The sequence below is a fragment of the Wasmannia auropunctata genome, unplaced genomic scaffold, assembly GCF_000956235.1.
Source record: "Wasmannia auropunctata unplaced genomic scaffold, wasmannia.A_1.0 LD336088.1, whole genome shotgun sequence".
Taxonomy (NCBI): Eukaryota; Metazoa; Arthropoda; class Insecta; order Hymenoptera; family Formicidae; genus Wasmannia; species Wasmannia auropunctata.
The window spans coordinates 754487-781531 of record NW_012026802.1 but is presented as its reverse complement, the minus strand read 5'-3'; the positions used below and the strand labels follow the sequence as shown (position 1 = coordinate 781531).

The window sequence follows — 27045 nt, the reverse complement described above, 5'->3', positions numbered from 1 at the left end:
AGAAACATGCAAACGACTATCGGTCGGGTGCGGTAGGAGCAGGACGCGAGGATTCTGTACGATAATGACTGATCAACGAAGCGGTATCCGAAAGCTGGAAGTGCCGGTTAATGGGTGCGAGTATGCAGCTGTCGGTGGAGCCGCGTCATCAGCTGCGTGATTGGGATCAAGCCGAGCGCGAGGAATCTTCGTGCCTCGTGATTCCTTTTATCTGATCGCGCGAACGGCGAGAATCCCATGCGTAGCGCATTTTTGGAATTAATTAGCGAATATCCCTTTCCTGTCAGTATAAGTCGGTTAGGAGTTCGTTGGTTTCCAACTATTGCCGTTAAGTTCATCCAAAAACCGTGGTTGAGAAATACACGACGCGTGGTGGCTGTATATATTAACTCATTTTGAATTGATTTAATTAATTTAATTGTGCAAACAGATATTATCGCAGCTTCAAGATGTGCCACGATAATTTGATTTATCTCGAATTTTTATTTTAATATGCTCCATTATAATTAAGCACGGAAGTGATTAACATTTTACATTTGTTTTACAATATAAATGGATGATTGTAATTCAACTCACATCGAAGCACGCGCGTTCCGATTTCCAGTCAATAATAACAACATCAACAATAACAAGCAACAAAGAGTTGTACTACAACCTGCTTCAACGGAAAGTGGACATACGTGCGCCGACACAATTGCAGCCCGCATACGTAGTCGACATCGTAGGTCGCAGGCTCTCGTCAAGGTCGCTGTTATGGATAAAGACGGACCATCAATGGCATCCAAAAAATATCAGGTAAGTACAGTAAGAGAGAAAAAGAACTGAAATGTAGAAGAGAGCACGCGATAGGGGTTGCAGTTTAGACTGAGTGCAGGAGCGAAATCAAGTTATCATGACGATCAGCTTCCTTTCTTTGCTTTAGTGGCTATAAATATAAAGTGAGCTAAACATAGAAACTGAACGTCATCGTGTTGCAACACTTATACGAATCTACATATACAATTCGGTATATACATGTATATAAATTTTATTGAACACAAAAGATATAAATATTTATATTCACGCAATATGATATCACTAAATTAAATACTGAAATTTCAGTCTTTTTTTCCTTTTAAAGAAAAAGAAATTATTTGTTTCTAGAAATGATTCATGTTCCAAGCGCATTGATACTAATTTAATATTAATTGATTGATACTCGTAATAACGCACCTTTACACAATTACGTTGAATTTATCAATATCGTTTCTATGTTTCCCATAAGGAATATTTTTTAATAATTTTGAAAACTTATCTATATCAGTCATTTCCACATTCGGTCAATATGTATCTACGATTGTACTCTGGCTGAACGTCGACCGATCGCTTTGCGTCGCGCGCGCTGTCACGCGAGAGAAGAGCAGGAGTCCGTCCGAGGACCGAGACCTTGCGTTGCACCTGCTACTCTCAGGTGTACACGAGCGCGTCTTTTATCCGGGCGCGATCTCGAGTGCATCTCTCTTCCTCTCGTCCTTTTGTACGCCGCGAACGAAAGGCGTACACGCGAGGCGCGCCGCTGTTCCGAGTCCGCGATTAATCGCTCGCGCGCGCTCGACAATCCCGGCCTAATTAATCTGGCCATCTCGCTCGACGGTCGTCTTCGCGCGTACAATCGCGATCGCGATAAAGGGTAAATCCGCACGAAAATATTTCAACATAGATTTTCACGAAATAACTTTCATTGATACATTCACTATTTGTTGCTCCCAAGCAAGATCGGATGATTTGATGCCCATAATAATATATGGTCATCATATCGGGGCGCTGTATGTCCTTTCAAACTACTACGGCACATCTGTGCGGCTAATTAACTCTCTTGCGGCAATGAGATCGATACGCGATCGGGAGACAAATCGTGACTTGAACTTGACAGTTGCAGGTGCGAGTCACGAAACGAGTTCCTTCAAGGTCATTATCAGCCGCACTGCATTTCCGATTAGTATTTTTCGTCCTGGGGTGTTTACACAGAATCGGTAATTGATACATGACCAGATCTCCTTTATCGCGCAAATTGATTTTTCTTACGTGTCATTCCTAATTTTAAATATCATACTTACTTGACCTAAGAAGAAATAGTAATTGCGAGTAAGAGATTCAATTATCAATTTCAGATTAAATTGTCGAGATTAATTTATCAATATTCGATGAATAGAACAATAGATCTGTACGAAAATCAACAGGTAAATCGCAGCTAACGAAATAGTAGCCATCCCTTCGACGATCCCATTCCTCCTTTCGTCAAATTGGTCAATTAGTGCTAATTATTTTGGTGGTGCGATTCTATCTCGTAAATTTTTGTGATTTTAAGATAGTCTGTATGCCCCGAAACGTGTGTCAATGTCAGATATATGATAATATACGTATCACATGAATAGATTGTTGATTATCACGAAACTTTTTCGAACTTTTCGCCATGAAGATGAAGCTAATCTTCTGCGTTCATCTCTTTCGAAAATTCCTGATCAATTATCGTCCCGCGGCGTACGTAAATCCGACCCTCGAAATTATGACGTCCTTGAGAGCGCGCGTCTCGCCTTTCGTCCGAGACGTTCGACGGTGGGATAATTTGACACACGCACGGTATTGTAATTAGAAGGATAATTACGTAATTATGAATTAATATGGTGCGCCGTATTCCTGGCTCTCTCTCTTCCTTCGATCGCATCGGCAAGCAGTCGGCCGTGCGAGCGAGCGAACGAACGTTCGCCAGCGTCATCGTCTATGCCAATTAGGCGCGGCGGCAGGTTGCCACGAAATTAAAGCTTTTATTTCGGCGTGCGAACGCACGAAATTAGCGAAGCGAAACACGAAACAGGCCCCGGATATATTCCTTTCCGCACTTTCAACCCCGCGAATATGGCCCACGATGCACTCGGTGTGTGAGCTTCTGCACATCCAAGTCTATTAAAAATATCCACGATTTTTAAATATGCATATTAACGTGTTTGATTTTATGCGACATATAATATAATATATTTTGTTCTCCACGAGTTGTTTTAAATTAGCGAAAAATTTAGGAGTAATCCGTAAGCGATATTATACGTACATTATAAGGAATGATGATTAGTGTTTCGTTATCCATCCATAGCCCAAAGGTCCAGTTTGCGATAATTTTAGCTTTGCAGTTTGTAAAACTTGTAGAAGAAAGGGTACCCGAGACATCTGGCATTTGCCGTTGGCAAATTAGGATTTTACGGATTCCGATGTGTACAGTTAGGCGTTTCGTTCCTATACGTACGAAACAGGTTGAGCGCGTTCGCACTTACGAGAAAAAGCATAGCTTACTCTTGCCACGAGACAATTAACGACATCGTTAAGCCACGAGCGCGCTCTTGCGATCGCGCAGTATGCGCGAATTTTACGCGTAAGAAGACTGCGTGTGGGTCAATTAACGGCATCGTTAAGACGTTGGGACTCTGTTCGCAATCGTGAGACACGTTTAGAAATTTCTTGAAAAAAAAAACGCTCGTTAGCAATTTTCTTTCGTTATCTCTCTTTTTTCTTTATACAAGATTTTGTTTATAGATATATTAATGCTATGTCACTATTTCTCGAAATATGCGCTTTATTCTTAATTTCGAAAACTAGTCCGTTGCTGGTGCAATAATACTGTCTATCTTTGATAGAACGGAAAAAATGAATGGTCGGAATGATTTTAAGAAGAAGAGTTTATATACGTAAGAGCATATCTTTAGGATTTTGATTTTAAGATTCCTTGACTATTTAAAAATCGATTTCTTAAAAAAAAAAATCGATTTTTAAATTGTCAAGAGATCTTAAAATAAAAATTCTACATAATTCCTCTTACGTATGAATTCTTCTTAAAATCATTCCAATCATTTATTCTTATCCATTCTATCAAGGATAGACAGTATTATTGCACCAGCAACGAACTAGTTTTCGAAATTAAGCATAAAACGCACATTTCGAAAAATGGTAACATTAATACGTTTAACATTAATATGTCTATAAACAAAATCTTGTGTCCAGAAAAAGAGAGATAAAGAATTTCGTAATTATATACACAATTATCCAGTGCAATATTAAAATATTCAACATTAGATATCTTGGTAATTAATTTGATGAACGTGAATACGGATTCGTATCTAAAATGGACCTTGGTAGTTAGACTTATTTCGTTCTCACACCAAACTTATAATCTCCGGTAAACTTAGTACAAATGTAAGAACATTTCTCGAGAACTCGGAACGCCGCTTGCAGTTTCTCGCTGAGGTATAGGTCTAAGGACGGGGACGTCAGGCAAGTCGGGCGTCGGTGGCGGCGAGGCACCGAGCGTGCTTCCTGCTGCTTGACCGGAAGTCGCGAGTCAGAGGCTCGGCTCTACGTAGGCGTTACGCTTCCTTACGCGTATCTACACCGTCTCGCTCCCAGTTTCGCTGCCAGCCCGCCCGCTACTGCCTGCCTGGAGGTATCGTCGAGGCTCAAGGACATCGCTAGATTAGTCGGGATATAGTACCGCGTTTCATTCATAATCCTACAAGTTTGAAGGATCGGGGCTTAATCAAACAGAATATTCCTGCTATCAGACTCGAGCTTTAGCTTTCTCGCATCTTAATTCGAGCTTTAATTATAGCAACGTTTAATAAAGTGATTCCCATTACAGTAAGAAAAGACGAGAATTATACAATTGCAAAAAAGATCGAAATTGATTAAATAAAACTTTGTTTTGCGAATTGAATTTAAATTCAAAATTTATATTTTTAAAGTTGATAAATTTAATTATCAAAACATTTAATACTAAATTTTAATAGATTGCAATAATTGAATTAAAAATATTGAATTAAAAAGATTGATAAGCAGATACATAAAAAAACATGCAATTAATTATATTTCTCATCTTTTCTCCGGAAATCAGAGTGTCTTTATCAATCTACAAACTTACTCGCGATATATAACACATAAATTTTGCTCACTATAAATTGTACGAGAAAAATCCTCGGTAATAATCGAAGCGTTGAAATAAAAATCAGCAATTCGAGTTGGGAAAAACTGCAGTTTGGCTTCTTGATTGGCTGTTTATGACTCGTTACTCGTTATGGAATCGTAGTAGAATAAAACCGTAAACATCGTAAACCACGTTTGACGTTGATATTTCGACCTATCAACGCGTGCTTGTTCTTTGGTCGTGATAGTTTCTCCTTAATGTTAACTTGTTACCTTACCGCGGGCATGAATATAGAACGAAGGGGAATGCCACGAAGGTGGTCTCAACCGTACATCCGGATGATATAAATGAAAAATTCAACTTCCTCGGTAGCCCGATATTATAGCCGAAAGAAATTTCTACTGATTTCTCGACCAAAGAGATGAAATTTGTATGTTTCATTATTTTTGAGGATTTCCTTATAAATTCTTTAATTTAGAAGATATTTTGTAATACTTTTAAAGGCAATTAAAAATTGAATTACACAAAGTTTATGTAAAATTAAATAATGAATAAATTTCATTATTATATATCTTTTCGGATATTTGTTACTCAATCGTTTTACAAAACATTTTGAATATTCAATCAAATTACAAAATTATAATATAATATTTTATATGAACTTTTCAGCAACAGATTTCTATTGTAGTATCATTTAATAATGTGATAGTAGATCGTAGATAATTTCGAAAAAATCGATTTAGATTTTAGAACATCCCAAAATATCGCGATCTCATTGCTACTGTAATAAATCGTTTTTTCCCGAAACTTTCGTGGTTGCGTTGGATAAGAGTTTAAAATACGACGTGTCGGATTTCAGAAGGACAAACTTTCTCTATTTCTTACTTAGTTCGTCGGGCGAGGTAGAAAGGGACGCAGTGCGCGGGGAGGGAATCGTACGAAAGAATAATTTCTCCGCTGTCAAGCTCTTCGTGGCTCGGAAGAGAATTATCTTTCGGTCCGTGCACTCGACGGGGAACCTAATTTCAGTCTTCCTGTCATGGGAATGTGCGCACCCCCCCCGTATTGTGATCTAAAACACGTACCGCGCGATTCGAGAATAACAGTCTCTCCGCGGTGGAAACTCATTCCTCCAGTCGTGCCAGTTCGATAACCCGCCTCGTTATCAACGCGATATCAGACAATCAATATTTATTGTCAATCAATAATGGTGTCCTACTGTACCAAACGTTCCGTGAGTCTCGATATCAATTCTAGTGAAAGTTTTTGAAACGGATTTGAAAGTAATATTTTATTCGCGGTATGTCTTTGTCTTCTTTTCGCAGTCGAACACTGTTCGATCAATACGCCAATAAATTAATTGTTCCGTCAATCGTTATTGTCTTATCGTATCTGTTCGCGCTGACGATCCTTCGATACTCTTCGTTCAATGACACCGACGATATCGGCGTATCGATCATTGTGAGGAACCCTTCGGAATTTCAATTCAAGAGATTAAATTAATTCACGCGCAACGACATAAGGCAATCGAGTTAATGGCCTCGTTTAATGACTGCCTCCACCTTGCTTCCCGTGCACGATCCTCCGACGATGCGCGCCGAAGTCCTTTCGTGTTTCCCCACTTGACCGTTTTCGGGCAACGACTCGGACGATTTTATCGCCGTTTCCTCCATCTCTCCTTCCTGCTTCCTGAGCATGCGAGTTACTCGAAGCCGATCGTTCCGCGAATACCGAAGTAAATTTCGTTACGGAAATTAGCGATTCAACGCCGAACGTGCGTCGCCCTTACAAATTAAAGCCTCGCCCCTACTCCGTTACACGCCCGTGCGTGTAAAAAGCGCAATCTTACCTCGGCGGACATATAATCTTAAATATGTATCCACATACGCGATAAACCATCCCCTTGACGGGCATCAGATACGATATGCACGTAAGGGTGTGTACACTGATAAACAACTCTAAGGCCTCTTCTCGACTAGCGCTTATGCTTGTCTATATCTAATGTAAATACTTGATTCAAATCATTTCGATATGACTGCATATCGTTACACAATTTATACGATTAGATTATGACATATGAGCCCTTTTAAGTTTTTACGCGATAATATTTGGAGATAGATTTTTTCAGACAATTATTTTTTTTCTTCACACAGACGATCGTAAGAGACGTTCACTCAAACTCTACATTATTCATTCGGAATGTCTACTAAAGGACGCTATTTGGAATTGCTTTTATCGCTTTAAAGTACGATTGCCGAGAACACTTCCAAGAGTTTGATGTTATACTTTCAGATGAAATGTGATTCAAAAATGTAGATTTACGTGATAGAGTGTCGTCTTTTTCTTGGCTTCACTCTCTCTAAATTCTATCTAAATTTTCACCGCAATCTCTAATAAGTCCTCTTTTAGATGACTGCAGGGAATTCATTCATACACCGTTCTCGGGTCGTAACAATGTATACCGATGGCTACTTGTTTTATGAATAATTTATGAAGAATGTGCAACGAGCGTCGAACGCAAAGCTAAAATTAGATACATCACCCGACTTCGTTGCACTTTTGTCGTCAGCCTCGAGACGGCGGTCCCCGCCTTTGAAAGCAAAGAGGATTGCGCCGTCGATCGAGCACGCATTCGTGCAGTGAAGCAGTGTCTCCCAACCTGTGCTCCGCGAATTCACTTCCGGTCCCGTGGGCTATATTTTTGACAGTCTTTAGAAAGTTCCACAAAAAAGGCACGTATAGATGTATATTAGCGTCACGTGAATCGAATTGTGAATCGAACCCCCCTCGCTGTATAAGATGACACACAGGCCGGAAGTTAATTTCGGAAATATGTATACCGTCACAATGTCGCGCGTCGAATTTGTTTACAATGAACAGATTTTTCAATCGCTAGAGGAGACTGATATATTTTTAATCTCTGTTTTAGATGTATTTTCCTTATTTTTCAAAAGAGAGGTTGTATGTTAAAACTTTGTTAGGATTATAATTTTCTCGAAAGTTATAAATTACATCTTATAAATTGGTAATCAGGTATAATGAATCTAACGAAGTTAGAAGTCTTTTTGCAACGAGTAATCCGCGTGCGATCGCGTCTCGCGTTACACGCACATCGTGAATACCTAGAAGGGAAAAAGCTCGTGTTAGGAAGTGGAAAATCGGCGGAAAAGCTGGTAACGAGATGAGGGAAATCGGGAAACAGCGAGGAAGCAGACGGAGAAAGAGAGAGGTAGAGAACACAAGAGAGGACGACGGGAATTGGAAGTGGCGCGTGGCGATGCCGAATATACGTATCGGATGCCGCCAGATGTTGCGGTGAGGCCAGCTGCTGCGCACCTCCGCTCTACCCTCCTTTGCTTTTCCTCGCAGCTTTTCGAGAGTGCCGAGCAGGTACACGCCTCGCTATATATAGAGTATATAGTGCTCGCACCGTTGTTCACTGGTGGTACAACGCCACTCGTCGATACAGTGCGTCTTAAACTCCTCGTGTAATATCGCGAAATTGACGCGGATACGAAATGTCGGCGATTCGTATTACAGAGAGAAAGCGTAAGGAAAATGTGCTCGGATACGAAACTACTACATGTAGTTATGTTCCTTCATCTCCCCGTGAATTTAGCGTTCGCCAAATTGTCAGTGTGGGTTTATTGATAATTTAATTATAATAAATATAATTTAAGCCATTGAACACTTGACGTTTCGAGCTTGTTATTTAAAACTTACTTAAGTAACTTCGTTTAGTCTGAATTACTTTATGTCCGAGACAAATCCATCGCGCTAGACTGACAATGAGTGGATAGAAACAGGTTCGTGACCGTAACGAGAAGCGGCTGAGTTTACGTTTGATCAATTAATTACGGTAGGCATAATTGTACCTCGCGTGAGAGGCACCGTCGCAATTCGTTACGAGAACGCTATGAGCGACTTTTTTAAATCTTTTCGAACACTTGAAAGAACTAGTGATAATGAAAATCTATTAAATATTCGAGACAAAACAAAAAAGTAATATTTCTGTCGAAATTATAAAGGCAATTTGGCGAAACAATATGACAGAAAATTCGATCTCTTTAACATTATTTTTTTAGATACATTGAAATAAAATAAAAATTACTTAAAATACAATATCAATTTCAAAGAGACGCATAAATATCAATTAAATGAACTTTTAGGAGAATCGAAAATTATGAAATTAATTAATACGTGAATGTTATCACTTATAATATTAATTTAAGATTCATATTATTGCTGCAGTATTTTTAACGCTCCTAATGCGAACGACGATGGCCCTTTTCAAGCATTATTTGCTCCGCGAAAGTGGACGAGCTCTTTGGCGTAATGGGCTGGCTACCGCGGGGACTCTTCTCCTTCTTCTTCTTCTTCTTCTTCTTCTTCTTTCGCGAACAAGTGCCGCGTTTATAGGCTTGTAATAAGAGTCTTTTGGCGCTACGAATAGCTCGAGGGCGAGAATTATAGGGATTCTTTTTTTCCTTTATGCAAGCTGCGCGAATCGGCAGTCGTCACAGCTTCGTAAAAAATTAGACTGCTCTAATTGTATAAGTAAAATTTAGAATTTATCCCGCGAAGTTTAATCTTGTCTAATGAAATGGAAAATCGGTTCCGAAATTGCATTCGACATTTAGTTATATTAAATAGTGTTAGATTTTGCGAGCTAGTTCTTACTCGCTGTAATTTTTAGAGAAAATGAGAAAAAGAGAGGCAGTTTGTTCCGCCAGGATGTGCCTGTAATCCTAGAAAGTAGCTGAATTTCCTTAATACCCTAATTAACCCGCGACCGTAAAGCATTGATTGCATTTTATTTGAAACGCGGTAATTCAAATCTGCATACTCAGCGTGGCAGAAGAGTAGGGAGGCCTTGAACAGAACTCTCGCGCATAACTAATACCTCGTAACTAAACATAGAATGCAAATGGAGCGTAAGCGGTCAACTTTGAGATGTTGAGAATGTTTTCTAACACGTTTCTTCGCGTGTACAAAAATAAATATATTTAACAATCGGAAATTCCGATATTCGATCGGCTTAGACTAAACAAACTCTTTCACAGAAATTGTTCCAATCGCTTAGTTTAAAACAATAAAATTTTAGCTAAAATATTTTTAAAGATTTCTATAACAAATCTCCAAATATATACCTATATAATAAGCAATCTCTTTTCATTCTTTCCAATTTTTCATTATTTTGGTGAATTCGTTTTAAATGCAAAAAAATATGAGAAAAATTGTATTCTAGATAGACAATTTCTATTAATTCACCCTGATCTACTATTGGAACTATGCAGAGAATCTTCACAGACTGCTCCGATCTTTTCCAATTATTTCATCGCAAAGTTTCATCTCTATATCCACGTGCCAGCGATTTCCTTTTTTTCGCTATTGAGGAGGGGAAGTATCCCCTTGGAGAAGAATGAGATAGGAAGGAAGTGAAGTGGCGAAGGAGGGAGGGACGGAGTCGAAAGCGAATATCCTTCCTGTCTGTCCTCGCGAGCAGGCAGCTGCTCTCGGATTTGAGCACGTGCTACCACCGTGCGCTAGGATAGTACCCTGCCTCGCGCGGATAGAGGGTCCGGTGGTAGGTCTGTAGGTTGGTAGGTGGAAAATGGTTGTGTGTGCGTACGCACGTGTGCACGACGAGATATCGTCCACGTGAGGCTACCACTCTCCGCGCATGCATGCGTGTCTCCCTCCGTTTCTGCGACTCGACCGAGTTGTTGCTGCTGTTGCTGCTATTCCCCTCGTCGTGTACGCACGATACCCCGTGCGAGGCACATGCCCGAGCAATAAGATTTTATAGCTTCCTTCACGAGGAGGGTGGAAGAACTGTGATTCCTTCGCTCGTTACTTGAGGAACGTAACTTTCGCGGTAATTTATCTACTATATTATTCTCTTCTTTTATCATACATTACATTTTTTTGTCGACTCGCTATTTATTTTTACTTCTTCTTGAAATATTATTTTATTACCTAGAATACCTAGATATCTCGACTTTTAAGTAAATGCAATTTTAATGTATACGTCGAAATTCAACATCGGACCAGCATCCAGTGGCCGAGTGAATAGTGAAATTTAGCGAGGTGTCCAAACAAATTGTTAAGTCATGGCTTGTCGACAGCGCGACGCGTTACAAACATGTAATATGACGCATGTACAATCTCTCTCCGTGCCGAATTATTGATTTATTATAAAAATCCGCAGGTGCATCCACGCGTATCACATAGAGATGACTCGCGCTTGACGCGTTCGTAAGACGTATGCGAGCACATTTGCAGGGTTATATGTATATGTACCTATATATATCGGCTAGGATATCGCGAGCGATATTTTATTGGCCAGGTCCTGCCTCTCGTTCTCATATAATCACGCGACACCTGTTACGACACAACACTTACTTTAATTGGGGGCTACGAGCAGCTGCCCACACGACGCACCAATCACGCCGGTTATCCGAAATTCTTCTTTGCCCGCGCGACATCCCTTGAGTCTTTCCCGGTGTCTTGCTTGCTCTTTCCCTTCATCTCTTTCTCGTCGCACCTGTTTATGATCGAGCGAACACCGAAATACGGCGATACGCGATGATCCTTGACCAGGATTCTCGGGACGAAGCGAAAGTACGCGCACAGATTTCTCGACTGTGATTTGTGTGACGCGAAAGCAGTCGCGCGCTGAGAATTATCGGTTCATTAATTGCGAAGTGTCTCCCGAAACACATCTGGTCGTCGAACGGGTTCGTTAAAACGAGGCCAAAAGTCCTGCAGACACATGCCCAAAATTATAAACGTTCTCTCCGAATATTACGATTGTCTTTATCAATCAACTGCATGTAAGCCAATTCTAATCTCGTGTATATATATATATATATATATATATATATGTATGCACATTAATTATTATTAATTATTAGGAATAGTAATCACAATATCGCAATTACCGAACGTTTATATAATTGAGATTTCATTTCATTGACAATCGCGATTGTATTACGTATTACATATCAATGCGGATAATAAGGCACGTGCCATTATCATTGAAATGCGAGAGTATTTGATTCATTGAATTGGCTGATAAATCGATTTCGCATTATACACGCCACGGGATATCGATTTACAATCACGGCATGGATTTACATTTACCTAAATATAAAACATCCCCAGTATAAAGCACTTCGAACACGAGACGCAGAAACTCGTATTTAATGTCAGTAGCATAACTGATAAACTGATTTATATAGAACATACGGACAATACAATCTTTTCTCAAAGTATGTGGAGAATGACGTTTATTACAGATGAAATCTATAGTATAAATGATCCGAATATATATAAATAATTATCTAGTTATATCTGTCTAATTTTCTAGTTTAAAATATTTTTGCTGACAGTATTTTCATCAATTTCCGGTTGTCGATCATCTGTCTTGTTCATTCGCAATTATTATCCAAAATAAAATCGCTTCCGATCTGCTGGTATCAATTATATGGACACGGCCGACACCGGGCGCTCAAGGGCCGCTGGTGGTTTCAGAAACGTCGCGCATGAAAGCGACTCTTTTAAGCATTTAAGTAAGGCACGGGTATGATTTCCAGTAGTGCGCTACCTGAAATTGAGATTTTTTTGATGGGACCGCAGATGGCTTCATACCTCATGCAGGAAAAATCTTTTCACGCACTGGCAGGAAAGCCGAGACCTCCCTATCCGGCTTAACCCGAGAGGGAGAGAGAGAGAGAGAGAGACAGACCGCTCAATATGGTCGGCGGCGGGACATTCGGCGGTGCAGATCACGATATATAGGACGTGTAGCACGTGCCATTGACAAAGGCGCCGTGGCCAGATGCAGCATCCGCGCCGCGACAAGGTCGATGCCATCTGTTGCTTCTCGGCTACGTTTTTCAATATCCAAGTTCAGCAGGCCGGACACCGACTCGCGATCTGCCGACGAATTAGCGTGGTCGGCAGAGTGTGACAGACCCCCGCGCATCTGCGTATACAGCGAACTGACAATGATTTCATATCGTTTTGCGCGAAGGTCTGAAAGAGGATCTCGATCTTTTAAATTTTAGGTCTCTTTCCGATAATCTCTCTCCTAGGAAGAGAGACTCATTCGAATTTGCGCTCCGGCGCGCGGCGCTTTATCAACACAATACGCAGCAGATTCTTCTTTTCTTTTTCCCCATAACAGGCATTTGCGAGAGCGGCGAATCTCTCTTCCGTCCAAATGACGTCCGCGGGAAAAGAATGTGAAAAAGCTAGACAACTGTCCGAGACAGACTGTGGCGGCGGCTGCTGTTGCTGCTGCTGCTGCTGCTGTTGCTGCTGTTGCTGCATCCGATGCAACGAATGCCATATGCCGCGCGCGGTTCTCAAGTGCACATTTCACGCGGCGGACCGATTTTCAGCGATCGGCCGCGTTATTCGGCGCACGCAGGGAGAAAGAGAGAGAGAAAGAGAGAAAGAGAGAGCTGTCTCCGATTTCCGCGACAGGCGGAAATCGACCTACCTGGGCATCAGGTTGAGTTCATGAGGTCTCGTTCGCTCGATGCCGAGAATGCGCTCGCACGTGCATAGCGCACATTACTATACTGGCTCACTCCCTCGCGTGCGCGTGTTACATGTGCTATGCATGGCGTAACACCACATCGACGCTCCCTCGAGGGAATTCACGCATACAGCCGATCGAGAATCGCTTAATTCGGTAATTATACTTCTTCACCGCGCGTCCGATATCACGTGGTTGCACTTCTCCATCAAAAAATTCGCTCGAGGATAATATCAAGACGGCAATCTTAAAGGCGTCTCTTGCTCGATTCATGATATAAAAGCGAGAAAAAGAAACAAGATTTAATTGTTTCGAGAGTTAATAAAGTTGATACATGTTCAGTGTACAATAGATTGGAGCAGAGGAAAAATAACGAAAGAATTTATGATCGTAAGCATTAATGTGAATAAAACTCTTTAATTTTTTTCTTCATTTAATATATTTTTTATAATTTGATATATAATAATAAGTGGCTTAATGAATCAGATGTATGATAAAATTTGGATATTTGAATAAAAAATATATTTTTTTTGTATTGTACGATGTCATGAAAGAGCTCGAATACATGTTATTGAAACATTAATGGTTCGCACGATTTGTATCGATAAAAACAGATTATTGTCGTTTTCTATATTTCTTCAAAAATGCACTGTTAATTCAACGCAGTTCCTCGAAGCATTTACAATTTTGAAGCGATAATTCTGAACGAGCTTTACGTGGCCTTATCGTTGTCGAGTCGGTCCCAGCCGCCGCGCCGGTGGGTCAACAACAGCACTCTCGCGGATAAAGAAAGGGGCCTGTGTGCAGTCTCAGTGGCCGATAGCAATTTCGTATCACTGCCCCGTGGCAGCGACGCGTGCACGCACGCCACGTTGGCGAGGAAGGGGACAGCGGGGGCCCAGCGAAAGGAGGGGGAGGGGGTGGATGGAAGAGGGCTGGGAGGGAGGGACGAAGAAGGGGCAGATGGCACCGTCTTCTTCGCAGCCAAGTGGCAGCGGGCACGCGCCAACCGAGTCGGAACATCTGCCGCTACTTCCCAGGAGGAGAGCACAAGAGAACCACCGACTTCTCTTCTCGCCAAGGCAAAAGGCCCATCCTCCGGCCGACACCGACAGGCAGTCCCGGGCCTAGTTTCTTATTTCGTATCTTTCCCGGGCGAGCGCCGCGCGAGCGCGTGTCTCTCCTGCCCCCATCCTCCTGCCCACCGTCTCCTCCATCCCAGCTACATCCGTTTCCTTTATCCCCCCACCGGCACGGCGCGCGTGCTCCAAGATTTTCAATTTTGGCAGATGGCACGTGCCGGGCAGAAGGATCAGTCCCCCCTCTCTCTCCTCGCGCCACCTTCGGCGATTCTTTGTAGAGCCTCGTCCGATGAAACTACTCGCGCGCGACAAACTCGTAAACTCGAAGAACTCTTCACCGATCTCGTCGATGAGGAACGGCACGTTCCACGATCGACGTGGAACAAAAAAATCTTTTCTTTCTCTTAGGATTTTAAAATTCAAGAGTTATACGTGCTTTTAAATCTCAAATTTAAAAATCAAATTTTATGAAGATTTTAGGATATTGAAATTTAGAAATATATATATATATATATATATATATAAAGATTTAATTACAGATAAGATTACAAAATTAATAGTTAAAATTTTGAGATATAACGCTGATTTGAAACGCTCTTTTTAATTTCAATCTTCGTAACATCATAAACTTAATAATGAGAACTTTATATAGGAACTTGTTAGTAGATAACGAGAAAATTTAGTATTCATGGTTACTCCTTATTGTTAGGATATTCAACTGTTTTCTGAGACCACCGTGCAACCACCGACGCATTCTTATTCTTAATTCCTCTTTTCTATTCGTGAACATGTGGTGATGGTTTTCTTCCCTTGCCTCTCGTACAAGATTTTCATTTTTACAGATGCCACGCGCCATACTTGTTCTTCTCCTCCTTCTGTTTCTTTTGTTGAGGTATGAGGAAAACCTATTCTTTATTCGAAACGTATACAAAACATACACGTAGAATAACATCTTTCGATGCTAGTGAAATATCAATGAAATCCCATATGGTATCGTTTACTAAAATACCAATTCACAAAATACATCTGCATAAAATATATTTACACAATATATTTTTGTGCTAACAGTGTGGGAAAAAAGATGTTTTATATCTTTTACAAAATTAATCCATATTTCTGTCTAAACATTGATCACATATACATACATCGATGAGATTTATGCAGGAACATTTTGCACTCGTCTGCGAATCACAAGTAGTGTCGCGAATCACGAGTGAGCCGTGAATCCTTATGAAAGGGAAACTCTACCGAAGACGAGGAGGGTCTTCCGGTTTCTATATGGGCACACGAAAATGAGTATGCCAGATGTACGGAGAGAAAGCGCGAAGGGCTGCGGATTTCCGATCAGAACCCTATCTTTAACAAAAAAAGAAATCCTCCATTTCCGATTGCACTTTCTCTCGATTGTAAAATTTGACATGTCATTTTACGTACGTCGCGTGTTCGTTCAATGTATGGAAACCGCCTATATCGTCTTAACTGAAATTTATTTTCATCAGCAACGAAGCTCGAAATTGTTCAATCTTAGATCAATTTTTAATTGTTTAAAGTACGATTTTTCAAAACGATTGTGACTATAAGGTACGTTTTTCCGCGTTTACGGAATATCGTGGATCGAAACTTACCGAAGCGAAACCGGTTTTTAATCCCTGAGTTTTTTGAGCTTGACGTGCGGTGCATACGAGAGGAGAAGTTAGCGAACTCGCGCTGCTCGCGCGTCGCGCGCGCGAGCCGACTTGGGATGATCGCCGTGCGCGCAGGTGTCAATGACGGGCGACGAACTTCTGCTTCGAAATATCTCCGACCGGTAGGGTATCGCGGGGATCGCTAATCTGGAGACGGTGAAAGCTGCATAAAGGCAACAACGAATCTCTCTCTTTCTCTGTCTCCTCCCTTCTTTTCTCTCATTCTCTTTATCTGTTGTCCCTCTCTATCTTTCTTTCTCCCGGCATCTGGCACAGCGGCAGTCCAAACATGCTTTTGTCGTGAGTACCTATCCTTCCGTAAGTAAATGCCCCATACCTGCACACCAACGACGGGCCCGGAGCCGGCTGCATCGTATAATATTCGCTCTGTGCATTCAGGTTATGCACCGTGAGAGTATCGTGATACCCGCCGGTGGATACCGGCCGGGACACTTGCCAGCTTTGCAGACCTTGTAAACATAAGGTGGACGACGGGAGGATGAAATTTAAGGAAATTGTAGAACGAGCGCGTATCTCTACGCCTAATCGCGCGGGACATAATTATATATGCATTTTTTGTGGTCTTTATTAAGATATGTAAATACTTTTTCCTGCGCATTGTACGAATCGTTCTCCGAGTGAACGATTCGCCAGACACTGATCGAAATCGTCCCAATTTCGCCCCAATTTCGCGAAATACACGGTTATCGGCCTCACTGTCACGTCGGATCAAAGTGTTAATTAAAGCAATTAATTTGCGCGAACGTAAGGCGGCGTGGCAGCTCGCTCGGCGCGAGATTATTTCAAGCTCGATGCAGTCCCACCAGTTTCGGGAAATGGTCTCAATTCGTTAGAGCTTCTTGAATTAATGAGGAGAATAACGGTGCCGGCAGGTGTCACGTGTGTCAAAAATACTGCGGCTACCTGTTATTCTTGATTTCTTGCCCCTGCTAGATTTCGACGGACAATCTTCATATCGTTGAGAAATCGAGATTTCGACAATTTAAACTTGCGAAATAAGGATGTAGATTTTCTGATACTCGGTCTTTCGCTAACTTTTTTCCTTTCTACGTTTCGATATCTTTTATGTCAGTCATCTTTTCCATGATATTTTGTATAAACATCATTTTTCACGCTCATTCGGAAATGTTTAAAAAAAAAGATAAAAAATAAGAACTTTGCATTTTAATGACGTACCTACTTACACCTTCTAACGTTTGTTCTGCGGATCGAGATTAGGATAATTTAAGTTATATTATTACAAGTTGAAATATAAATTTTGTTATTATATATACGCAAGATTGAGCTCCGTATTTAACTGAAGAGACGTGCCTAACATTATAATTAAAGTAAAAAAGAAATTAAACGTAACAACAAAGATTGAATTTGTCGATATTGCATATGACTTTAAATCTTAAATTCGCCCATCATTATTTTATGAAAAATCTGTGCAGCTTGTTTCCGTCGTGGCAATACTTTATCATTTTTTTTCCGCTTCCTCGAGGAAACCCTCGTTGAAGGCAGGGGCAGCTGTTCATCCTCGGCTTGCTAGCTGGATTATAGTCGGATCTCTGTTCCCAAAAGGGAGGAGAAGCGCGTACGGGCAAAGTGGCGATAAAAACATAATCGATTTCGCTGTTCGCGGAAGCACAATTCGAAAGAGAGAGAGAGAGAGAGAGAGAGAAAGAAAGAGATAGACGAAAGGGGGACTGTGAAATTTTAACAGAGCTCGACGCGATTAATTAATCTGAAAATCCTGCTACAGGAGCTGGAAATTTAGCTCGATCGATTTCTCGAACATGAAAAAAGGAAGATTTAAAAGGGGAGCGCTAACTCCCTACGAGGAACGTAATCCGATTATCCTTGAATTGACTAAACGTAGGATGACAAATGTACAGATCGTATTAGGACGCGCTTATTTTTCAGTAAGGAGATTGCAAATGCGTCATTTGTCTTCTCATTTGATAAAATACAGACGAGAAGAAGATGGTTTTATTCATGACATTTTTCTGTCACGATGTAAAAATATATTTTCCAAAATTTTCGTTACTATTAAAGATAAATTTAATTATATTTACTGCATTTCTAAAAATTAATATTAGTGCAAATATTTGATTCTGTGTCTTAAAACTAACAAGAGCGTAACAGCTTCATCAAGAGATCAGTTAAAATATATTAAACTTTTATGAAGTATGTCACGATTATATTTACATACTCTTCTTTGAATTTATGATTACAATTTCTTTTTAAGTAACCTCAGTGCACACAACTGTTAAAAATATACCTTGACAGCCGCTCACGAAGTAACCGCTGCGACAAGCAAGCGGCATCACGGAAAAGCGATAACAATATTTCGAGAGTTGCGATTCGATTGATATCATACCTTTTTTTTTTTAGAAAAAATTTATCGTGTTTTAAGTAAATTTATAAAAGTTTTACATAACTTAATTCCGACTCTCTTATTTCTTTGCGAAATACAGAGTTAATGAGGGACGTTTCGACGCGCGTAATTAAAGATATCCATAGACAGAAGAGATAACGAGACGAAAATGAGATCGGTGAACGATTTCGCGAGAGGATGTCGTCGGAAAGTGAATGGGAGGTGATCCTAAGTGGAATCACGCGGCACTTTGGCACCTTTGCGCGTGTCCGTCACCTGCGAGGGGAACGATGGCTCGGGGCCGTGCACATATCTCACCTGAAATTGCTAAATTGTCGAGCGATTAGATGCGGGAGCTGCTTTCATTCGACTTTCTGGAGAGCCGCGTTGGATCGCGTTTTCAAACACCAACTTTCCCGCGTAATGAGCCCGTGTCGGACACAATATTGCAGCAGCCTGTGTGCACACTGCACCTGTTGGACGATCGGTTAATAACTGCGGTTCGATGCACGCCAGCCGATCATTTCCGCATAATTGCAGACGCACGTCGACGCAAATACGCATACAGGGTGTCCGGCGTGAGATTCGGAATGACAGATTCGTCGGATAATTAACAGCCGAGTTTCCCTCGGCGATAATGCTGCACGAAGTAATCGGAATTAAATTGAGCTGCATAAAATTTAACTGGCGAATATAATCACGCTATTTTTTTCCGTCACTTGAATCTTAGCCACGAAACTCCACATCGCAAGCTTTAATCGGTAATAATTAACAATTTTTCTTCAAAGAAAAGTTTCAACTATAAATTGAGAAATCTGTTAACTAAGATCATCGTGGCCGAAATGGAACACCCTGTATAGGCGCGTGCCATTTCGTCGAATACAATTAAATTATTCGTCGATGACATCACATCTTGATCGTAAAAAAAATTGCAATTATGCATCGTGGTTCCACTTATAAGGCTCGATAATGGTCCGTAATTTCGATTCGTTTGATTGCTAAAATGCACCTAGGATCTTCATAAATTGAGGAATGAGACGTGCAATATGATATTTTATGTCACCGGAATAACGTGTCATTAATTTACGGAAATTTATCACTGCGTGGTAAATATAAGGTATCGTGCTTTTATCTTTAACGTCGCTTCTCGCGTAAAATGTAACCGATGCAAATGTGTATAACATGTGAATTGTATTACATGGTCTAAAAGTAACGCGACTCGATATGTTTCTGACATGGGAAATGATCCCGTCGATCGTTATTGGCTTCTGACTCGATTACGGTTTTGTACGCGACTGCGACTCTTGTACACACAATTTTTGAGTTTCACCTTTGTGCCCCGGTCCGATCTCTCACCTATCGAATCGACCGTTGCGACATTGCATGCGTTGTGAATACGTCACGGATAAAACTTGGGGGAGAATATTTTGGGGAGTGTTCAATCCGGTTCGGGTAGGTCACTACGCTTTCGGGACGTTTCGCAGGTAGCAAAAAGAAATGTAGGAACGAACTTGTAACGAATATATCGATTCCTCGGTAGGAAAATCATTTCTGATAGTTTAGTTACGTTTAATTTATAATCATGAGAATACACTTTTACGATTTTTGCATTTCTCGTTTGTCTTGTTCAATGTGGATTACTCTATGCATTTTGAGTATTTTGACATATATTCATTATCATAATTTATTTAATTTTACACGATGCATTTGTTATATCTATATATTTTGCTGATTACTCTTTTATTTTATAAAGCGATTTATTTCGCAGGATTTAAAAAATTTATTAGATGGCTAGACTTTATAATTTAAATAAATATTTTTCATATTTTCCTTACATCGCGTATGATATTTAAGATGGCCGTTATCCATTAATCGTTGCACCGATGAAGAAGATCGGGGAAAGATATGAGGGGGAGGAATCTGGGCCCTGATTCAAAAGATTCGCCATGCTTTTTGAGATGTCTTGCAGCTGTTCCTTACCCTCTACATGCGATTACATTCTCTTATGCTTCTTGTCCTATCTTTCTCGAACGTCTCTTTATTTACATTTACGAGATAATCCGATCACAGATTCATATTCTTAGAATCCTGACAGCAAATCGTATGCAATTATTTGCTTATATATAATAACATGTATGAAGTGTTGCATCATAAATGACTTAATTGTATTTACCAGTACAATATCAACACAATAACTATCGCATTTTAACAGTTGTCAGAGTTTCGTAATTATTTCTTTAATTTTCATAATTACATAGTTGTCTAATAAATATCTTTAAATATAAATATATACATGACCGAAATAATAAATAAATAAATTTAAAATAATATATACCTAAATAGCGAATAAATTAAATTTAAATAAGTTAGAAAAATAAGTATGTAGGGTATATGTCAAAATTATGCAAGGATAGAATATTTTGGCAACTTCACTACCCTCGCAATTTTTCACTTGCGAAATTAACACAGACAGGTGTTGGGGACCGGAAGAAAGGATTCAGCCAAAAGTCCGGAATAAAACACAGATTTCGAAAGGAATCGCGAAGGCGGAGAGGAGATCGGAGAGCAGAAGGGGGAGGAGGATAGATTGTCGGCGATCGCAACAAGACGAGGGTTCGCCAGCCGGTTAGTCGGCCGGGGCTCAATCGTTGCTGCTACTCAATCGGTTCCCGCTGCACGACTGACTCCTTCTGCTACCGAGGATTTCACCCCGCAGGACCTTCTGGGCCGACAGAAGGTCTCCATCTTCCTCCTCCTTCCCGCTCATCGGAGGCGGACGAGAAATACGAACGTGACGATGGCTGGGAAAGGGTAGGGCGAAAGAGCTTCACAAATCTCGCGTCATGCCAGGAACAGGAGGATCCCGCGCACCCCTTTCTTTTATTAAGCTCGGGGAGAGAGCTATTCCCGACGCCAGACGGCGTACAGCAAGAGGGTGCCAGAGAATCCTAGCAATCCTTTCCGTCCGGGAAGAGAAACGCTGTCACTGCACATTTTTACGATCTTCCCACTCGCATCATTCTTTTTTTTTTCTTAATCTACATCCGCCCACTGGATTTTACTCGTGCTTATTTATACCTACGTGAGATTAGTTCGTAAAATCTCATCTTGGAATAATAAGGCTTAATATGAAAATATGAAATGTATTTATCATACAACTTCTCATTTTACGCTTTCCAATTTACGCTTTCAACATTGTAAGACTCATCCTTTTTGACAAGATATCTCTCTTATTATTTTTGCAATTATCCTATATCAATGTTAAATTCTTTCCAAATTTTGTTATTGAGAGAGAGAGAGAGAGAGAGAGAGAGAGAGAGAGAGAGAGAGAGAGAGAAAATAGGTTCGTTAGATTTGAGTTGCGAACGATCAGAATCGATCGATTTGATTTCTCACACAAATTGCCGAACCGACATCATGAATTCCCAATATCACCTACTACATGCAAAAAGGTACTTGGGAGCATCTGTTGCATCGTCCATCAAGCACTACCACCATCATCATCACTGACACCACCACCAGAAGGCACCGTCACTACCACCGGCCCTAACAACCACCAGGTGCTACTCACCTTCCGTGTCTCTCTCCCCATCTTCGAAAGAAAAAAGGAAAGAGAAAATCTTCCTCCCTCCCTCTAGAAATCGGGATTCTCTTTCTTTTTGTCTCTCTATCTCTCTTTTTCTCTTTCCTGCTTTGGCTTTATTCCCTGAGATTTCCACCATCTGCACCTTCACGCCATATCCCTCGCTTCCTCCTCGTCCTTTTCGCTGCTCCTGCACGGTCCTCGTCTCCGTTGCGCGCATGCAGAAGGCGTGTTCCTTCGTCCCCACTCTCAAACTGACTCCTTCTCGTCCTTCTCATCCTTCTTGTCCTCTCCGTCATCGTCGTCGTCGTCATCGTCGTCATCTTCGTTGTGGCCACCCTCTGCTCGACATGCGGTTGGTGCTTCCTCTGGCGTATCACGTCGTCACCACATGCGTGGATTGCTGTTTGCATACGCATAATTCGAAGCTTTAACACTAGGCAGTCGAGATTGGTCGATAAGAAAAAAGATTTTAATTCTCCAGAAAAGAGGAATTAATCGGCTTGCAGATTTAATACGTGCTATTTCTAATAAATTTACACATAATTACTCATCGACATCAATTTATCCATTAAAACATGTTTCTAATTAAGTTTTCTATTTTAGTTAAAATATTCTACAAAAGAAACTGTGAAAAAAGTATTATATTAATTTTAATTATAAAGATTTAAAATTACCGTTCTGTATAAGATACATTGATGTCACATCGTTATTAAAATAACGCATTCTCATTGCCATTTGTATGACTATTATTAGTATGATAGTCTACACTCTACTTTATCTCTCCAACCATATTATTTCTTCTCAATTACCCGTTCCTTCGGCGTTACGGCGTCACGAAATATTTTTGACATGATATTTTTCGAGAATTTACTTCGAAAAGCATTTGGCGATATAGTTGTGACAACCTAATGTGCTTAAAGTACATACTCGGTTGATTCTTTTATTTGGGATGTTGCAACCGGGGTTAGCAATATGCGGACAAAATGCGTTAATGGGACGTACTATTGTATGGCTGAAGTAAAGGGACAAGAGAGAGAAGGGAAGGAAGCATCAATTCGCGTTCTCTTATGATACCATGGGAGCAGGTACGTGGCCCCATTGTAATTATGGTCAAATGAAGTGAAATATGCAGATATGCCTCCCTGCGCGAGATACCGGCGTTTCATAATTATTCGTGATCATGCAAATGGAAGGAAATGGCGAAAAGTGTTCCTTGGAACGATATTATCTTAACGATGTTATACATTGCTCTTTTTAAAAAGATATTCAACTAAGCTTAATAAAATTAAAACTGATTATTCGTAATGATCATTTATAATTATATATCATTCTTATGGTATTTATATATATATATATGTATAAGTTTAATTATAACAATTCACAAAGTGAAATATTATTTATGTTGAAGTGATTTAGATTTTGAGGGTCTTACATTATCGGCTTACGTGCTTATAAACTTGTGTGCTCTCCTTCCCCTAAAATTCATCGCGTTATATTATAGCGAACGATTATTGTGTACGCACAGCTCCCCTTTATTATATTTAAGTTAAAAAGTTCCTACTTTCACAGCTGCTCCGTTTATACCATTGGAAAGTTGTTTATACTCTCGCTCGCGCGCGTACTCCCTCTCCACGAGCGTATTATCACTGGAGATGGATGAGCCTGGCGAAACCCGGGGGGAGAACAGTTTTGCAGGACCGGCAGAAAACTCGGGCTTTCGTAACAGTAGTGTATCTACAGTTTGCGCAGGTGATGCAACCGCGTCGTTCAGATATTTTCATAGCGTACACATGGCGCCGGAGTTGGTAGGGGGCGATATCTGGGAGAAATATGTAAATTGTGCGACGCAATGTAATTTTAGAAACCCCGCGACGCCGCGCCGGCGATATTCTCTTATCTAACTATTATACAACGTGATCCAACTTCGAGAATACTTCGAGAAGAATCGGAAAATAATGCACAATTAAAAATTACAATAATAAACACAACGTTGTTGCTTATGGTATTAAAAATATTACTCCATTAGGGCGAAGAAATGAAGATGAAGAGACATTGTGATACTCAGAAAAAAAAAAAAAAAAAAGTATAGGTACAAATTCTTTTGACAGAGCGGTAATTTTTAACTGCAAAAAATAGCGAAGTGAAAATTAAGCGAGAAATAATTGCTCGCGAAACGCCTGTGATGCGGCCGGTGCGGGCACCTATCGAGAAATCGATTCTTTCCAGTAAACAAGAGTTATGCCCGGGCTTTCTAACGAGCGTAATGTTTCGAACCGAAACTTTCGTTTCTCAATGGCAATTAGCCTCGAACGTTACATGCTATTGATGAGAATATCCCATTGTTTCGTTTTTTTTCGCTTCTCTCGATCGATGTTCCGCACGAAAGGAAATGCCGGATGCAGCGAGATTTTTATTTTCGGCAGGCTGACAATGAGATGGAAAGTGCGCGGATTTCAACTATCCTCTCTCCCATTCCGCCACACTTTTTTGGCAAAGTTTTTACAAGTCTTCGTAAATTACAGCGACAAAACTACCATATCGTGACATAATTGCGTATTTCAAACGTGCATTTAACTAAATTGATTTATTATTACATACTTTGTAATGACTGTAATTTACGTAGATATTCTCGCAAAGCGAAAGCAATAATTGATAATTTTAGATCGATTGATAATTTGAATAACATTGTAATCACCTTAAATAACCGTATGCAAGAAAGTTACGGCAAGGAATAGAAAATATCGTTTACCAGCACCATATGTGGAGAATTATATGTATTAGAATTGACGCGTTTTTACTCATGTTTCGCAAAATGGTCGATGACGACTGGGATGAGAGAGAGAAAGAAAGAGGCGATATGCAGCTTGCTCGCAGGTCCAAACTGCATCGGCAGCAAGCGGCAGCGTCCCACGGTTTTCGAGGTTCAGCGGGGTTAAAAGGAATTACATTATCGTGAAGCGTTTGGGCGTGGGAGCAGAGAGCTCTGTGCGAAAGGATCCTACGCCGGTTGATGCACCCGCGACTGCCTTCTTGCGTGCTCTCGTACGCGTCTACCCAGTAGAATTGTATTTCGACCGATTGTATACATGGACAAAGCATCTGAAGAAAGAGAATCTGAAATTTTCTTTCAAAATTTATAAGTTTTCGATATTGCAATTTATTATCTGGCAAATTCTATGTATTAGCCGAACAAAACACGTGAAATGATATTTTAAAGAATTTTTCCATGTGTCTTTAGCAATCGTGCATTCCGTAAAAGGGATCAAGATTTTTCTATATATTTCCTTTTAGTTCGTTCGATCTCTTTGTGAAAATTGCAGAGAGTGTTTTGCCGAGATCCTTAACGCCCTCGCGTTCATGCTTCGCCAAATCTATATCCGATGCCAGATTGTACTCTTTCACGAACACCGGTCTCCAGAGGGAACAGATGAACCGATCCGCTTGCAGGTAGCTCGTACGCAACGCAGCAGGTGAGCATCGTGCAGCGATCCTGCGCGCGAAATCGCGTGTGTAACTCCCGTACGAAGCACTTATGAACATTTTTCACTTCAATTCCTTGCGATCGAATGAGGAAGTAATAACGCCGAAGTGATAAAGCGATCGCACTCTCGGAAAGCTTCGCTAATAACAGAGTAAGCGATACATTCGTTGCCATACGACACACAGTGGAATCGTATCAATGACAGTTGCGATCTATTAATGTCGAAAGTACACAAAATAATTAAAGATTATATTCAACCGTGAGATACCGTGCCAAAAATATTAAATTAAATAATATATTAATAAATTGATTTGTGTAATAAATGCGCTACTTAATAGCTGTAAAATTACGTTAATTCGTTATACATATCGCGATCACATATATTTATTAAATTATTTTTACAGATAGTCAAATAAATATTCCGTATAATTGTGTACGAAATGGTAGAAAAATACTTGCAAAAATGCATAGAAAATATGAAGAATCAATGTCACCGCGAACGGTATGAAACCGTCGTAACGTCCGGAGTCTTCAATTTCATTCAAAATTGTTCTCTCGAGGGAAGAAACGTTCCCTCTCGCATGATGTATAAGAGGAGAGAGTGGAAAGATGCTTGGTGACCCGATTGTAAAATGGGTCCGCGGACTTAGACGTGCGTATACCTGACACGCATATGCGCCGTGCGCTTATTCGCGATTCACATTTTCGGCTGTTGCGTAGTAGCTGCACTCACACGACGAAACGGTCAAAATACGTACGCGTATGCATGCTCACACACGGACGAGTAGTCAGGTAGTAAGATGGGTAGGTGGTAGGTAGGTGCATACGCGCAGCGTGGGAAGGTCCGGCAGCTGAGCGAGCTGAAGGGGCCCCAAAAAGCGAGCGGCTGCAGCTTCTTCTTCTTCTTGCCCCGGAGCCGCCGCTGGCTTCTGCCGGTCGGATCGGTTGGTCCTTCCTTCATCTATCCGTGGGAGCCTGTTGCCTAGACACCCGGTGGCTTCCTTTCTCTAGGACGCAAGTCTGCAAGGCGATTCCTTAGGATGATCGTGAAAAAGCGAGAAAAATTGTAGACAAAAGCCGAACTGTCAAAATATAACGTCTCAATTATCGGATCCTGACCGGCAGATGTCTTGTTGCGGCCGGTTTCTTCCATAACGTTTGCGGAATTATATTTAAGATTATTAACAAATAACAGATGAATTATCCTCATCGACATTTAATTTAATATATTTTAAAAATTACATACTTTTTTAATCGATTTTTCCGTCTAACAAAATGAAATGTACGAGAGGCTTTTGGAGGAACGTGCGCATTTTTAAGATTGAAAATTGGGATTAT

General features: G+C 40.6%; 1 protein-coding gene across 1 annotated transcript; it reads left to right on the top strand.

Moving 5' to 3' along the window:
* Positions 1 to 110: 110 nt before the first annotated feature.
* Positions 111 to 25775, top strand: LOC105448362. Its single transcript, XM_011686884.1, has 3 exons — positions 111 to 197; positions 605 to 795; positions 25547 to 25775. Exons 1-3 carry the CDS (start codon positions 111 to 113, stop codon positions 25698 to 25700), a joined length of 432 nt encoding a protein of 143 aa, XP_011685186.1. The 3' UTR covers positions 25701 to 25775.
* Positions 25776 to 27045: the final 1270 nt, after the last annotated feature.

Excerpts from the sequence above, each read along its gene's own strand:
- LOC105448362 (XM_011686884.1), top strand. The coding sequence starts at position 111 with ATGGGTGCGAGTATGCAGCTGTCGGTGGAGCCGCGTCATCAGCTGCGT. Across the intron at positions 198-604 it reads GCGAGGAATCTTCGTGCCTC|TCAATAATAACAACATCAAC; the intron begins GTGATTCCTTTT and ends TCCGATTTCCAG. Across the intron at positions 796-25,546 it reads TGGCATCCAAAAAATATCAG|AGAGTGTTTTGCCGAGATCC; the intron begins GTAAGTACAGTA and ends TGAAAATTGCAG.